The following is a 16103-nucleotide window of genomic DNA, read 5'->3' as shown; positions in this document are numbered from 1 at the left end:
CTATTTAAAGTGAATGTGGTTGTCTTTAATGCCTAACCCATAAACTATCGTGGTAATTCGATAAGAGACATCATGGTATGCATCATATCCAATAGGGTGCAGTTATGATGTTCGGACACACCATCACACTATGGTGTTCCAGGCTGTATTAGTTGTGAAATAATTTTCACAATGTCTCAATTCTGTGCCAAACTCGTAATTCAGATATTCATCTCTATGATCATATCATAGATATTTTATCCTCTTGTCATGACGATCTTTCAACTTCACCTTGAAATTACTTGAACCTTTCAGTAATTCAGACTCATGATTCATCAAGTAAATATACTCAGCATCTACTCAAATCATCTGTGAAGTAAGAACATAACGATATCCACTACATGCCTCAGCACTCATTGGATTGCACACATCAAAATGTATTACTTCCAACAAGTTGCTTTCTAGTTCCATTTTACTGAAACCGAGGCTTTCAGTCATCTTGCCCATGTGGTATGATTTGCATGTCTCAAGTGATTCAAAATCAAGTGAGTCAAAACGGTCCATTTGCATGGAGTTTCTTCATGCATATACACCAATAGACATGGTTCGCATGTCTCAAACTTTTCAAAAACGAGTGAGCCCAAAGATCCATCAACATGGAGCTTCTTCATGCGTTTTATACCGATATGACTTACGTGGCAGTGCCACAAGTAGGTGGTACTATCATTACTATCTTTTGGCATGAACATGTGTATCACTACGATCGAGATTCAATAAACCATTCATTTTAGGTGTAAGACCATTGAAGGTATTATTCAAATAAACAGAGTAACCGTTATTCTCCTTAAATGAATAACCGTATTGCGATAGACATAATCCAATCATGTCTATGCTCAACGCAAACACCAATCTCGATGGTAGAGGGAGCGTGCGATGCTTGATCATATCAACCTTGGAAACACTTCCAACACATATCGTCAGCTCACCTTTAGCTAGTCTCCGTTTATTCCGTAGCTTTTATTCCGAGTTACTAACACTTAGCAACCGAACCGATATCTAATACCCTGGTGCTACTAGGAGTACTAGTAAAGTACACATCAACACAATGTATATCCAATATACTTCTATCGACCTTGCCAGCCTTCTCATCTACCAAGTATCTAGGGTAATTCTGCTCCAGTGGCTGTTCCCCTTATTACAGAAGCACTCAGTCTCGGGTTTGGGTTCAACCTTGGGTTTCTTCACTAGAGCAGCAGCTGAATTGCCGTTTCATGAAGTATCTCTTTGTTCCCTTGCCCTTCTTGAAACTAGTGGTTTCACCAACCATCAACAATTGATGCTCCTTCTTGATTTCTACTTTCGCGGTGTCAAACATCGCGAATATCTCAAGGATCAACATATATGTCCCTGATATATTATAGTTCATCACGAAGCTCTAGCAGCTTGGTGGTAATGACTTCGGAGAAACATCACTATCTCATCTGGAAGATCAACTCCCACTCGATTCAAGTGATTGTTGTACTCAGACAATCTGAGCACAAGTTCAACAATTGAGCTTTTCTCCCTTAGTTTGCAGGCTAAGAAAATCGTCGGAGGTCTTATACCTCTTGACGTGGGCACGAGCCTTAAATCCCAATTTCAGCCCTCGAAACATCTCATATGTTTCGCGACGTTTCAAAAACCATCTTTGGTGCCTCAATTCTAAACCATTTAGCATTACGCACTGAACTATCATGTAGTCATCAAAACGTGTATGTCAGATGTTCGCAACATCCACAGACAACGTTCGAGGTTCAGCACACTGAGCGGTGCATTAAGGAAATAAGCCTTCTATGAAGCAATGAGGACAATCCTCAGTTTACGGACCTAGTCCGCATAATTGCTACTATCAACTTTCAACTAAATTTTCTCTAGGAACATATCTAAACAGTAGAACTGAAGCGCGAGCTACGACATAATTTGCGAAGACCTTTTGACTATGTTCAGGATAATTAAGTTCATCTTATGAACTCCCACTTAGATAGACATCCCTCTAGTCATCTAAGTGATTACATGATCCGAGTCAACTAGGCCGTGTCCGATCATCACGTGAGACGGACTACTCAACATCGGTGAACATCTTCATGTTGATCGTATCTTCTATACGACTCATGCTCGACCTTTCGGTCTCTTGTGTTCCGAGGCCATGTCTGTACACATGCTAGGCTCGTCAAGTCAACCTAAGTGTTTCGTGTGTGTAAATCTGTCTTACACCCGTTGTATGTGAACGTTAGAATCTATCACACCCGATCATCACGTGGTGCTTCGAAACAACGAACCGTCGCAACGGTGCACAGTTAGGGGGAACACCTTCTTGAAATTATTATGAGGGATCATCTTATTTACTACCGTCGTTCTAAGTAAACAAGATGCATAAACATGATAAACATCACATGCAATCAAATAGTGACATGATATGGCCAATATCATATTGCTCCTTTTGATCTCCATCTTCGGGGCTCCATGATCATCTTGTCACCGGCATGACACCATGATCTCCATCATCGTGATCTCTATCATCGTGTCTTCATGAAGTTGTCTCGTCAACTATTACTTCTACTACTATAGCTAACGGTTAGCAATAAAGTAAAGTAATTACATGACGTTTATGTTGACACGCAGGTCATAAATAAATTAAGACAACTCCTATGGCTCCTGCCGGTTGTCATACTCATCGACATGCAAGTCGTGATTCCTATTACAAGAACATGATCATCTCATACATCACATATATCATTCATCACATCCTTTGGCCATATCACATCACATAGCATACCCTGCAAAAACAAGTTAGACGTCCTCTAATTGTTGTTTGCATGTTTTACGTGGCTGCTATGGGTTTCTAGCAAGAACGTTTCTTACCTACGCAAAAACCACAATGTGATATGCCAATTGCTATTTACCCTTCATAAGGACCCTTTTCATCGAATCCGATCCGACTAAAGTGGGAGAGACAGACACCCGCTAGCCACCTTATGCAACTAGTGCATGTCAGTTGGTGGAACCAGTCTCACGTAAGAGTACGTGTAAGGTCGGTCCGGGCCGCTTCATCCCACGATGCCGCCGAATCAAGATAAGACTAGTAACGGCAAGATAATTGACAATATCGACGCCCACAACTACTTTGTGTTCTACTCGTGCATAGTAACTACGCATAGACCTAGCTCATGATGCCACTATTGGGGAACGTAGCATAAATTCAAAATTTTCCTACGTGTCACCAAGATCTATCTATGGAGTCATCTAGCAACGAGGGAGGAGTGGATCTACATACCCTTGTAGATCGCGCGCGGAAGCGTTCAAGAGAACGGGGTTGATGGAGTCGTACTCGTCGTGATCCAAATCACCGATGATCCTAGCGCCGAACGGACGGCACCTCCGCGTTCAACACACGTACGGAGCAGCGACGTCTCCTCCTTCTTGATCCAGCAAGGGGGGGGAGAGGTTGATGGAGATCCAACAGCACGACGGCGTGGTGGTGGAAGTAGCGGGATTCCAACAGGGCTTCGCCAAGCGCTGCGGGAGGAGGGAGATGTGTCATGGGAGGGAGAGGGAGGCGCCAGGGCTTGGGGTTGGTTGCCCTCCCTTCCCCCCACTATATATAGGGCCAAGGGAGAGGGGGGAGGCGCAGCCTTGGCCCTTCCTCCAAGGAAGGGTGCGGCCAAGGGGGGGAGGAGTCCATCCTCCCCAAGGCACCTCGGAGGTGCCTTCCCCCTTTAGGACTCTCCCCTCCTTCTTGATCCTTGGCGCATGGGCCTCTTGGGGCTGGTGCCCTTGGCCCATATAGGCCAAGGCGTACCCCCTACAGCCCATGTGGCCCCCCGGGGCAGGTGGCCCCACCCGGTGGACCCCCGGGACCCTTCCGGTGGTCCCGGTACAATACCGGTGACCCCGAAACTTGTCCCGATGGCCGAAATAGCACTTCCTATATATAATTCTTTACCTCCGGACCATTCCGGAACTCCTCGTGACGTCCGGGATCTCATCCGGGACTCCGAACAACTTTCGGGTTACCGCATACTAATATCTCTATAACCCTAGCGTCACCGAACCTTAAGTGTGTAGACCCTACGGGTTCGGGAGACATGCAGACATGACCGAGATGACTCTCCGGTCAATAACCAACAGCGGGATCTGGATACCCATGTTGGCTCCCACATGTTCCACGATGATCTCATCGGATGAACCACGATGTCAAGGACTTAATCAATCCCGTATACAATTCCCTTTGTCTAGCGGTACGATACTTGCCCGAGATTCGATCGTCGGTATCCCGATACCTTGTTCAATCTCGTTACCGGCAAGTCTCTTTACTCGTTCCGTAACACACCATCCCGTAATCAACTCCTTGATCACATTGTGCACATTATGATGATGTCCTACCGAGTGGGCCCAGAGATACCTCTCCGTCACACGAAGTGACAAATCCCAGTCTCGATTCGTGCCAACCTGACAGACACTTTTGGAGATACCCGTAGTGTACCTTTATAGCCACCCAGTTACGTTGTGACGTTTGGCACACCCAAAGCACTCCTACGGTATCCGGGAGTTGCACAATCTCATGGTCTAAGGAAATGATACTTGACATTAGAAAAGCTTTAGCATACGAAATACACGATCTTGTGCTATGCTTAGGATTGGGTCTTGTCCATCACATCATTCTCCTAATGATGTGATCCCGTTATCAACGACATCCAATGTCCATGGTGAGGAAACCGTAACCATCTGTTGAACGAGCTAGTCAACTAGAGGCTTACTAGGTACATGGTGTTGTCTATGTATCCACACATGTATCTGAGTTTCCTATCAATACAATTCTAGCATGGATAATAAACGATTATCATGAACAAGGAAATATAATAATAACTTATTTATTATTGCCTCTAGGGCATATTTCCAACACCTACCGGGGACAAAAGCTGACTGCTCATGAGATATGATATCGGGTAGTATCTGTTTAAGTCTATTGGCAACAACCTTTGAAGCAATTTTGTAGATGACATTGCACGGTCTAATGGGACGAAACTGTGCAAGCTGAGTCGGGTTCAAAACCTTTGGAATAAGTACCAAAACCGTATCATTCACACATTCAACACTTTCCTCGCCTCTGACGATCCTGAGCATTGCACGGGTCACCTCTTCACCACATATATCCCAGTGACGCTGATAGAAGTGAGCTGGGAATCCATCAGGCCCCGGTGCCTTATGTTGGGGATCGTAGCAGAAATTTAAAATTTTCTACGCATCACCAAGATCAATCTATCGAGTCATCTAGCAATGAGAGGGAGAGGAGTGCATCTACATACCCTTGTAGATCGCGAGTGGAAGCGTTCAAGAGAACGGGGTTGATGGAGTCGTACTCGTCGTGATCCAAATCACCGATGATCCTAGCGCCGAACGGACGGCACCTCCGCGTTCAACACACGTACGGAGCGGAGACGTCTCCCGCGCCTTGATCCAGCAAGGAGGAGGGAGAGGTTGACGAAGAGAGCTCCAACAGCAGCACAACGGCGTGGTGGTGGTGGAGCAGCAGTACTCCGGCAGGGCTTCGCCAAGCTCTTAACGGAGGAGGAGAGGTGTTGGGGAGGGGAGGGGCTGCGCCTTTGATGTGGTGTGCAGACCTCCCCTTGCCCCTCTATTTATAGGGGAAGGAGGAAGGGGGCCGGGCCCCTCTAGATGAGATCTAGAGGGGGGCGGCCAAGGGAGTGGCTTGCCCCCCAAGCAAGGGGGGCGCCCCCTCTAGGGTCCCCCCCCGCAACCCTAGGCGCATGGGCCCAAGGGGGGGCGCCCATCCCACTTGGGGCTTGTTCCCTTTCCTCTACGGCCCATGAGGCCCTCCGAGAGAGGTGGCCCCCCCGGTGGACCCCCGGAACCCCTTCGGTGGCCCTGGTACAATACTGATATGCCCCCGAACCTTTCCGGTGACCGTATGACAACTTCCTATATATAAATCTTCACCTCCGGACCATTTCGGAACTCCTCGTGACGTCCAGGATCTCATCCGGGACTCTGAGAAACATTCAGTAATCACATACAAGTCTTTCTAATAACCCTAGCGTCATCGAACCTTAAGTGTGTAGACCCTACGGGTTCGGGAACCATGTAGACATGACCGAGACAACTCTTCGACCAATAACCAACAGTGGGATCTGGATACCCATGTTGGCTCCCACATGTTCCACGATGATCTCATCAGATGAACCACGATGTTGAGGATTCAAGCAATCCTGTATACAATTCCCTTTGTCAATTGGTACGTTACTTGCCCGAGATTCGATCGTTGGTATCCCAATACCTCGTTCAATCACGTTACCGGCAAGTCACTTTACTCATTCCGTAATGCATCATCCCGTGACCAACCCTTAGTCACATTGAGCTCAATACGATGATGTCTTACCGAGTGGGCCCAGAGGTACCTCTCCATCATACGGAGTGACAAATCCCAGTCTCGATTCGTGCCAACCCAACAGACACTTTCGGAGATACCCGTAGTGCACCTTTATAGTCACCCAGTTACGTTGTGACGTTTGGCGCACCCAAAGTATTCCTACAATATCCGGGAGTTGCACAATCTCATGGTCTAAGGAAAAGATACTTGACATTAGAAAAGCTTTAGCAGACCAACTACACGATCTTGCGCTATGCTTAGGATTGGGTCTGGTCCATCACATCATTCTCCTAATGATGTGATCCCGTTATTAATGACATCCAATGTCCATGGTCAGGAAAACGTAACCATCTATTGATCAACGAGCTAGTCAACTAGAGGCTCACTAGGGACATGTTGTGGTCTATGTATTCACACATGTATTATGATTTCCGGATAACACAATTATAGCATGAATAATAGACAATTATCATGAACAAGGAAATATAATAATAACCATTTTATTATTGCCTCTAGGGCATATTTCCAATAGTCTCCCACTTGCACTAGAGTCAATAATCCAGTTACATTGTGATGAATCGAACACCCATAGAGTTCTGGTGTTGATCATGTTTTGCTCGAGGAAGAGGTTTAGTCAACGGATCTGCGACATTCAGGTCCGTATGCACTTTACCAATATCTATGTCTCCATTTTGAACATTTTCATGAATGGAGTTGAAGCGACGCTTGATATGCCTGGTCTTCCTGTGAAACCTGGGCTCCCTGGCAAGGGCAATAGCTCCAGTGTTGTCACAGAAGAGAGTCATCGGGCCCGACGCATTGGGAATAACTCCTAGGTCAGTAATGAACTCCTTCACCCAGATTGCTTCTTGTGCTGCCTCCGAGGCTGCCATGTACTCCGCTTCACATGTAGATCCCACCACGACGCTTTGCTTGCAACTGCACCAGCTGACTGCCCCACCATTCAAAATATATACGTATCCGGTTTGTGACTTAGAGTCATCCAGATCTGTGTCGAAGCTAGCATCGACGTAACCCTTTACGACGAGCTCTTCGTCACCTCCATAGATGACAAACATATCCTTAGTCCTTTTTAGGTACTTCAGGATATTCTTGACCGCTATCCAGTGTTCCATGTCGGGATTACTTTGGTACCTTCCTACCAAACTTACGGCAAGGTTTACATCAGGTCTGGTACACAGCATGTCATACATAATAGACCCTATGGCCGAGGCATAGGGGACGACACTCATCTTTTCTCTATCTTCTGTCGTGGTCGGGCATTGAGCCGTGCTCAATCTCACACCTTGCAATACAGGCAAGAACCCCTTCTTGGACTGATCCATATTGAACTTCTTCAATATCTTGTCAAGGTACGTACTTTGTGAAAGACCAATGAGGCGTCTCGATATATCTCTATAGATCTTGATGCCTAATATATAAGCAGCTTCTCCAAGGTCCTTCATTGAAAAAAACTTGTTCAAGTAGGCCTTTATGCTTTCCAAGAATTCTATATCATTTCCCATCAATAGTATGTCATCCACATATAATATGAGAAATGCTACAGAGCTCCCACTCACTTTCTTGTAAACACAGGCTTCTCCATAAGTCTGCGTAAACCCAAACGCTTTGATCATCTCATCAAATCGAATGTTCCAACTCCGAGATGCTTGCAACAGCCCATAGATTGAGCGTTGGAGCTTGCACACCTTGTCGGCATTCTTAGGATCGACAAAACCTTCCGGCTACATCATATACAATTCTTCCTTAAGGAAACAATTAAGGAATGTCGTTTTGACGTCCATTTGCCATATCTCATAATCATAGAATGCAGCAATTGCTAACATGATTCAGACGGACTTCAGCTTCGCTACGGGTGAGAAAGTCTCATCGTAGTCAACCCCTTGAACTTGTCGATAACCCTTAGCAACAAGTCGAGCCTTGTAGATGGTCACATTACCATCCGCGTCTGTCTTCTTCTTAAAGATCCATTTATTTTCTATGACTCGCCGATCAATGGGCAAGTCAGTCAAAGTCCATACTTTGTTTTCATACATGGATCCTATCTCGGATTTCATGGCTTCTAGCCATTTGTCGGAATCTGGGCCCGCCATCGCTTCTTCATAGTTCGAAGGTTCACCATTGTCTAACAACATGATTTCCAGGACAGGGTTGCCGTACCACTCTGGTGCGGAACGTGTCCTTGTGGACCTACGAAGTTCAGTAGCAACTTGATCTAAAGTTTCATGACCATCATCATTAACTTCCTCTCTAGTCGGTGCAGGCACCTCAGGAACATTTTCTTGAGCTACGCCACTCTCCGGTTCAAGAGGCAATACTTCATCAAGTTCTACTTTCCTCCCACTTACTTCTTTCGAGAGAAACTCTTTCTCTAGAAAGGATCCATTCTTGGCAACAAAGATCTTGCCTTTGGATCCGAGGTAGAAGGTATACCCAATAGTTTCTTCAGGGTATCCTATGAAGACGCATTTTTCCGATTTGGGTTCGAGCTTTTAGGTTGAAGTTTCTTGACATAAGCATCGCATCCCCAAACTTTCAGAAACGAAAGCTTAGGTTTCTTACCAAACCACAATTCATATGGTGTCGTCTCAACGGATTTTGATGGAGCCCTATTTAAAGTGAATGCGACAGTCTCTATAGCATAACCCCAAAATGATAGCGGTAGATCGGTAAGAGACATCATAGATCGCACCATATCCAATAGGGTGCGATTACGACGTTCGGACACACCATTACGATGTGGTGTTCCAGGCAGCGTGAGTTGTGAAACTATTCCACATTTCCTTAAGTGCGTGCCAAATTCGTGACTCAAATATTCTCCCCCACGATCTGATCGTAAGAACTTGATTTTCCTGTCACGTTGATTCTCAACCTCACTCTGAAATTCCTTAAACTTTTCAAAGGTCTCAGACTTGTGTTTCATTAAGTAGACATATCCATATCTACTCAAGTCATCAGTGAGGGTGAGAACATAGCGATAGCCACTACGAGCCTCTACACTCATTGGACCGCACACATCAGTATGTATGATTTCCAATAAGTTGGTTGCTTGCTCCATTATTCCGGAGAACGGAGTCTTGGTCATTTTGCCCATGAGGCATGGTTCGCACGTGTCAAATGATTCATAATCAAGAGACTCCAAAAGTCCATCTGCATGGAGTTTCTTCATGCGTTTGACACCAATGTGACCAAGGCGGCAGTGCCACAAGTATGTGGGACTATCATTATCAACCTTACACCTTTTGGCATTCACACTATGAATATGTGTAACATCACGTTCGAGATTAAATAAGAATAAACCATTGACCAACGGGGCATGACCATAAAACATGTCTCTCATATAAATAGAACAACCATTATTCTCAGATTCAAATGAGTAGCCATCTCGCATTAAACGAGATCCAGATACAATGTTCATGCTCAAGCTGGTACTCCCTCCATTTTTATTTGCTCTGCATATTAGAGTTGACTGAAGTCAAACTTCGTAAAGTTTGACCAAGTTTATAGAAAACAATATAGACATTTATCATAATAAATCTATTCGATGTGAAAGTACATTTAATAATAAATCTAATGTTGTTGATTTGTTATTGTATATCTTAATATTTTTGTATATAAACTTGGTCAAAGTTTGTAAAGCTTGACTTTGACCAAAGCTAATATGCGAACTAAATAAAAACGGAGGGAGTACTAAATAACAATTATTGAGGTTTAAAACTAATCCCGTAGGTAAATGTAGAGGTAGCGTGCCGACGGCGATCACATCGACCTTGGAACCATTCCCGACGCGCATCATCACCTCGTCCTTCGCCAGTCTCTGTTTATTCCGCGGTTCCTGTTTTGAGTTACAAATATGAGCAACTACACCGGTATCAAATACCCAGGAGGTACTACGAGCGCTGGTTAGGTACACATCAATAACATGTATATCACATATACCTTTGGTATTGCAGGCCTTCTTATCCGCTAAGTACTTGGGGCAGTTCCGCTTCCGGTGACCGTTTCCCTTGCAATAAAAGCACTCAGTCTCAGGCTTGGGTCCATTCTTTGGCTTCTTCCCGACAGCTTGCTTACCGGGCACGGCAACTCCCTTGCCGTCCTTCTTGAAGTTCTTTTTACCCTTGCCTTTCTTGAACTTAGTGGTTTTATTCACCATCAACACTTGATGTTCCTTTTTGATTCCCACCTCCGCTGATTTCAGCATTGAATATACCTAGGGAATGGTCTTTTCCATCCCCTGCATATTGAAGTTCATCACAAAGCTCTTGTAGCTAGGTGGGAGCGACTGAAGTATTCTGTCAACGACTGCATCATCCGGGAGATTAACTCCCAACTGAGACAAGCGGTTGTGCAACCCAGACATTTTGAGTATGTGCTCGCTGACGGAACTATTCTCCTCCATCTTACAACTGTAGAACTTGTCGGAGACTTCATATCTCTCGACCCGGGCATGAGCTTGGAAAACCATTTTCAGCTCTTGGAACATCTCATATGCTCCGTGTTGCTCAAAACGCTTTTGGAGCCCCGGTTCTAAGCTGTAAAGCATGCCGCACTGAACCAGGGAGTAATCATCACTACGCGTCTGCCAAGCGTTCATAACGTCTTGTTCTGCAGGGAAAACAGGTGCTTCACCTAGCGGTGCATCAAGGACATATGCTTTCCTGGCAGCTATGAGGATAGTCCTCAGGTTACGGACCCAGTTCGTGTAGTTGTTGCCATTGTCTTTCAGCTTGGTTTTCTCTAGGAACGCGTTGAAGTTGAGGGAAACATTAGCGTGGGCCATTTGATCTAAAAGACATATTGCAAAGATTGTTAGACTATGTTCATGATAATTAAGTTCATCTAATCAAATTATTCAATGAACTCCCACTCAGATAGACATCCCTCTAGTCATCTAAGTGATACATGATCCGAGTCAACTAGGTCGTGTCCGATCATCACGTGAGACGGACTAGTCATCATCGGTGAACATTTTCATGTTGATCGTATCTTCTATACGACTCATGTTCGACCTTTCGGTCTTCCGTGTTCCGAGGCCATGTCTGTACATGCTAGGCTCGTCAAGTCAACCTAAGTGTATTGCGTGTGTAAATCTGGCTTACACCCATTGTATGCGAACGTTAGAACCTATCACACCCGATCATCACGTGGTGCTTCGGAACAACGGACCTTAGCAACGGTGCACAGTTAGGGGGAACACTTTCTTGAAATTATTGCGAGGGATCATCTTATTTATGCTACCGTCGTTCTAAGCAAATAAGATGTAAAGCATGATAAACATCACATGCAATCAAATAGTGACATGATATGGCCAATATTATTTTGCTCCTTTTGATCTCCATCTTCGGGGCACCATAATCATCATTGTCACCGGCATGACACCATGACCTCCATCATCATGATCTCCATCATCGTGTCTTCATGAAGTTGTCTCGCCAACTATTACTTCTACTACTATGGCTAACAGTTAGCAATAAAGTAAAGTAATTACATGATGTTTATGTTGACACGCAGGTCATAAATAAATTAAGACAACTCCTATGGCTCCTGCCGGTTGTCATACTCATCGACATGCAAGTCGTGATTCCTATTACAAGAACATGATCAATCTCATACATCACATATATCATTCATCACATCCTTTTGGCCATATCACATCACACGGCATATGCTGCAAAAACAAGTTAGACGTCCTCTAATTGTTGTTGCAAGTTTTTTTACGTGGCTGCTGTAGGTTTCTAGCAAGAACGTTTCTTACCTACGCCAAAACCACAACGTGATATGCCAATTTCTATTTACCCTTCATAAGGACCCTTTTCATCGAATCCGATCCGACTAAAGTGGGAGAGACAGACACCCGCTAGACACCTTATGAAACTAGTGCATGTCAGTCGGTGGAACCAGTCTCACGTAAGTGTACGTGTAAGGTAGGTCTGGGCCGCTTCATCCCACGATGCCGCCGAATCAATATAAGACTAGTAACGGCAAGTAAATTGACAAAATCGATGCCCAGAACAACTTGTGTTCTACTCGTGCATAGAAACTACACGTAGACCTAGCTCATGATGCCACTGTTGGGGATCGTAGAAGAAATTTAAAATTTTCTATGCATCACCAAGATCAATCTATGGAGTCATCTAGCAACGAGAGGGAGAGGAGTGCATCTATATACCCTTGTAGATCGCGAGCGGAAGCGTTTAAGAGAACGGGGTTGATGGAGTCGTACTCGTCGTGATCCAAATCACCGATGATCCTAGCGCCGAACGGACGGCACCTCCGTGTTCAACACACGTACGGAGCGGAGATGTCTCCCGTGCCTTGATCCAGGAAAGAGGAGGGAGATGTTGAGAAATAGAGCTCCAACAGCAGCACAACGGCGTGGTGGTGGTGGAGCAGCAGTACTCCGGCAGGCCTTCGCCAAGCTCTTAACGGAGGAGGGGAGGTGTTGGGGAGGGGAGGGGCTACGCCTTTGATGTGGTGTGCAGCCCTCCCCTTGCCCCTCTATTTATAGGGGAAGGAGGAAGGGGGCCGGCCCCCTCTAGATGAGATCTAGAGGGGGGCGGCGGCCAAGGGGGTGGCTTGCCCCCCAAGCAAGGGGGGTGCCCCCTCTAGGGTCCCCCCAACCCTAGGCGCATGGGCCCAAGGGGGGGTGCGCCCAGCCCACTTGGGGCTGGTTCCCTTTCCTCTACGGCCCATGAGGCCCTCCGAGAGAGGTGGCCCCTCCCGGTGGACCCCGGAGCCCCTCCGGTGGCCCCGATACAATACCGATATGCCCCCGAACCTTTCCGGTGACCGTATGACAACTTCCTATATATAAATCTTCACCTCCGGACCATTCTGGAACTCCTCGTGACGTCCAGGATCTCATCCGGAACTCCGAGCAACATTCGGTAATCACATACAACTCTTCCTAATAACCCTAGCGTCATCGAACCTTAAGTGTGTAGACCCTACGGGTTCGGGAACCATGCAGACATGACCGAGACAACTCCCCGGCCAATAACCAACAGCGGGATCTGGATACCCATGTTGGCTCCCACATGTTCCACGATTATCTCATCGGATGAACCACGATGTCTAGGATTCAAGCAATCCCGTATACAATTCCCTTTGTCAATCGGTACGTTACTTGCCCGAGATTCGATCGTCGATATCCCAATACCTCATTCAATCTCGTTACCGGCAAGTCACTTTACTCGTTCCGTAACACATCATCCCGTGACCAACCCTTAGTCACATTGATCTCATTACGATGATGTCTTACCGAGTGGGCCCAGAGATACCTCTCCGTCATACGGAGTGACAAATCCCAGTCTCGATTCGTGCCAACCCAACAGACACTTTCGGAGATACCCGTAGTGCACCTTTATAGTCACCCAGTTACGTTGTGACGTTTGGCACACCCAAAGTATTCCTACAGTATCCGGGAGTTGCACAATCTCATGGTCTATGGAAAAGATACTTGACATTAGAAAAGCTTTAGCAGACGAACTACACGATCTTGCGCTATGCTTAGGATTGGGTCTTGTCCATCACATCATTCTCCTAATGATGTGATCCCGTTATCAATGACATCCAATGTCCATGGTCAGGAAAACGTAACCATCTATTGATCAACGAGCTAGTCAACTAGAGGCTCACTAGGGACATGTTGTGGTCTATGTATTCACACATGTATTACGATTTCCGGATAACACAATTATAGCATGAATAATAGACAATTATCATGAACAAGGAAATATAATAATAACCATTTTATTATTGCCTCTAGGGCATATTTCCAACACCTTAGTCGGGAACATCTGAAAAAGGGTTGTCTTCACCTCCTCATTAGTATATGTGGAGCTAAAAGAATGTCATTCATTTGTTGAGTTACCTTGGCGGGCACTTTGGATAGGACCTGATCTATTTCGTTGACACCCTCGGAAGTATAAAGACTCTTGTAGAAATCTGAAACCATCGATCTCAATGCTCCAGGATCATCAATGATCACCCCCAAAGAGTTGGCAAGAGCTTTAATCATATTCCTCTTGCGCCTCTAACTTGCACGAAGATGAAAAAAGCGAGTGGTTCTGTCTCCCGCCGACAACCATTCTAGCCGCGACCGCTGCCTCCACATCAGTTCCTCCCTGTGAAACAGTTCAATCAACCTCTCATTGATTTTCAGCTCCACATGAGATGGCCCTGTCCTCGCTGGGTTGCTCCTCAATCGTTCAAGTTCTGTTTTGAGACCCTTGATCTCCTTGCGTACTGACCCGAACGTGTTCTTGTTCCATCGCCCCAAATTTGCAGCCACCAGACCTAGTTTGACACGAAGCTCATGCATTCTGGCTGTAGCACCACCCGCTGTCCAGCTCTGAATCAGTGTGTCACCTAGGTTCTTGTGCGTATCCCACATCACCTCATACTTGAAAGATTTCGGTGCTATGAGTACGTGCCCATCATGCATGGTAAGTAAGATAGGGCAATGGTCCAAGGTGGCCGCCGTAACATGTTTCAGATGTGCCGTCGGGAAACGTTCGTTCCAATCAGCCGTTGCCAAAGCTCGGTCAAGCCTCACCCTAGTGTAACTCCCTCCAGTAACTTTCTTCCCATACGTCCAAAATTGTCTCTGATAGCCCATATCCATAAGCATGCAAACGTCCACGGCATCCCGGAAGCCCTGGATCTGAGCGTTACTCCTTTCTCCTATTCCTTCTTGCTCTTCTGGACGTAAAACTTCGTTAAAATCTCCTATGCACAACCATGGATCATCCCTCAAATTGTTGATCCCTTTTAAAGTGTCCCATGTTTGATGCCTCAAATGGGTCTGAGCCTCCCCATATACTAAGGTCATCCTCCACGGATTCCATTTCTCCTCAACAATCGAGCAATCAATATGATACGGAGAATAACCCAAAATCTCAACATTTATTGAATTGTTCCAAAAAATCCCTAGACCTCCACTTCCACCTTGACTACTCACAGCGTAGCCATTATCATAACCAAGAGTTGCAGCTAACTTCTCTACCCTTTCTCTATCAATTTGTGTCTCTACAATACAAAGTAGGGTAGGGGCAAAAATCTCTGTGAAGCCGCGGAGCTCACGAACTATCGCGGCGTTGCCCGCGCCATGACAGTTCCAGCTGAAGACACTCATTGGGCCCGGCGGCGCCCCTCCAGGGAGCCCGCCAATATGTTCTTAGCCGTCAGGTTGTCGCTCCTGCCATCCTCTTCAGTCTTATTCCTCTTCGATTCCCTCTTCGGTGGATGGCTCAAAGGAGTAGAGCTTTGGTGAACAACAGCTAACTCCAGCCCGGTCACCGTCATGCTGCTGTTGGCCATTGCATCCACTACTCTTCCAATAGATTTATCAGTCTCATTAACAAAAATGGGGTTCATCCTCTTCCTGCTTGAATCAAACATGTCCACGTCTGTCTTCTCCGCTGCCTCTGCGGCTTCTTCCTGGGTGCTATCCGGACATTGGGTGGTAGCCAGATCGCTATCCGGCCCGCTCCTTGACCTACCTCCAGAGCGGCCGCCACGGTGGCCCCCACGACGCGCCCTTCCCTCGCCAGGGGCCCTTATGTTGTTCATAAACCATTCAGCCCAGAGCTCTTTGAAGACTAATGCAGAGGGGGATGAACCCCATTGACATGCTCTTTGAAGAGATGTCCCAACATCCAACAGACGGCAC

At 46.1% G+C, this 16103-nt stretch overlaps 1 protein-coding gene across 1 annotated transcript; it reads right to left on the bottom strand.

Annotated features, from left to right (window-relative positions):
* Positions 1-14465: 14465 nt before the first annotated feature.
* Positions 14466-15566, bottom strand: LOC147984454 (uncharacterized). The gene has a single exon (XM_087541109.1). The coding sequence runs from the start codon at positions 15564-15566 to the stop codon at positions 14466-14468; it is 1101 nt and encodes a 366-aa protein (XP_087397235.1).
* Positions 15567-16103: the final 537 nt, after the last annotated feature.

Source organism: Triticum urartu, chromosome 2A, assembly GCF_056163025.1.
Source record: "Triticum urartu cultivar PI428250 chromosome 2A, HENAU_Tu73, whole genome shotgun sequence".
Taxonomy (NCBI): Eukaryota; Viridiplantae; Streptophyta; class Magnoliopsida; order Poales; family Poaceae; genus Triticum; species Triticum urartu.
Note: the sequence above shows the minus strand (reverse complement) of the source record. Positions and strands in the feature narration are given on the sequence as shown.

Coding starts and splice junctions, on each gene's coding strand:
- LOC147984454 (XM_087541109.1), bottom strand. CDS start 15,566: ATGAGTGTCTTCAGCTGGAACTGTCATGGCGCGGGCAACGCCGCGATA.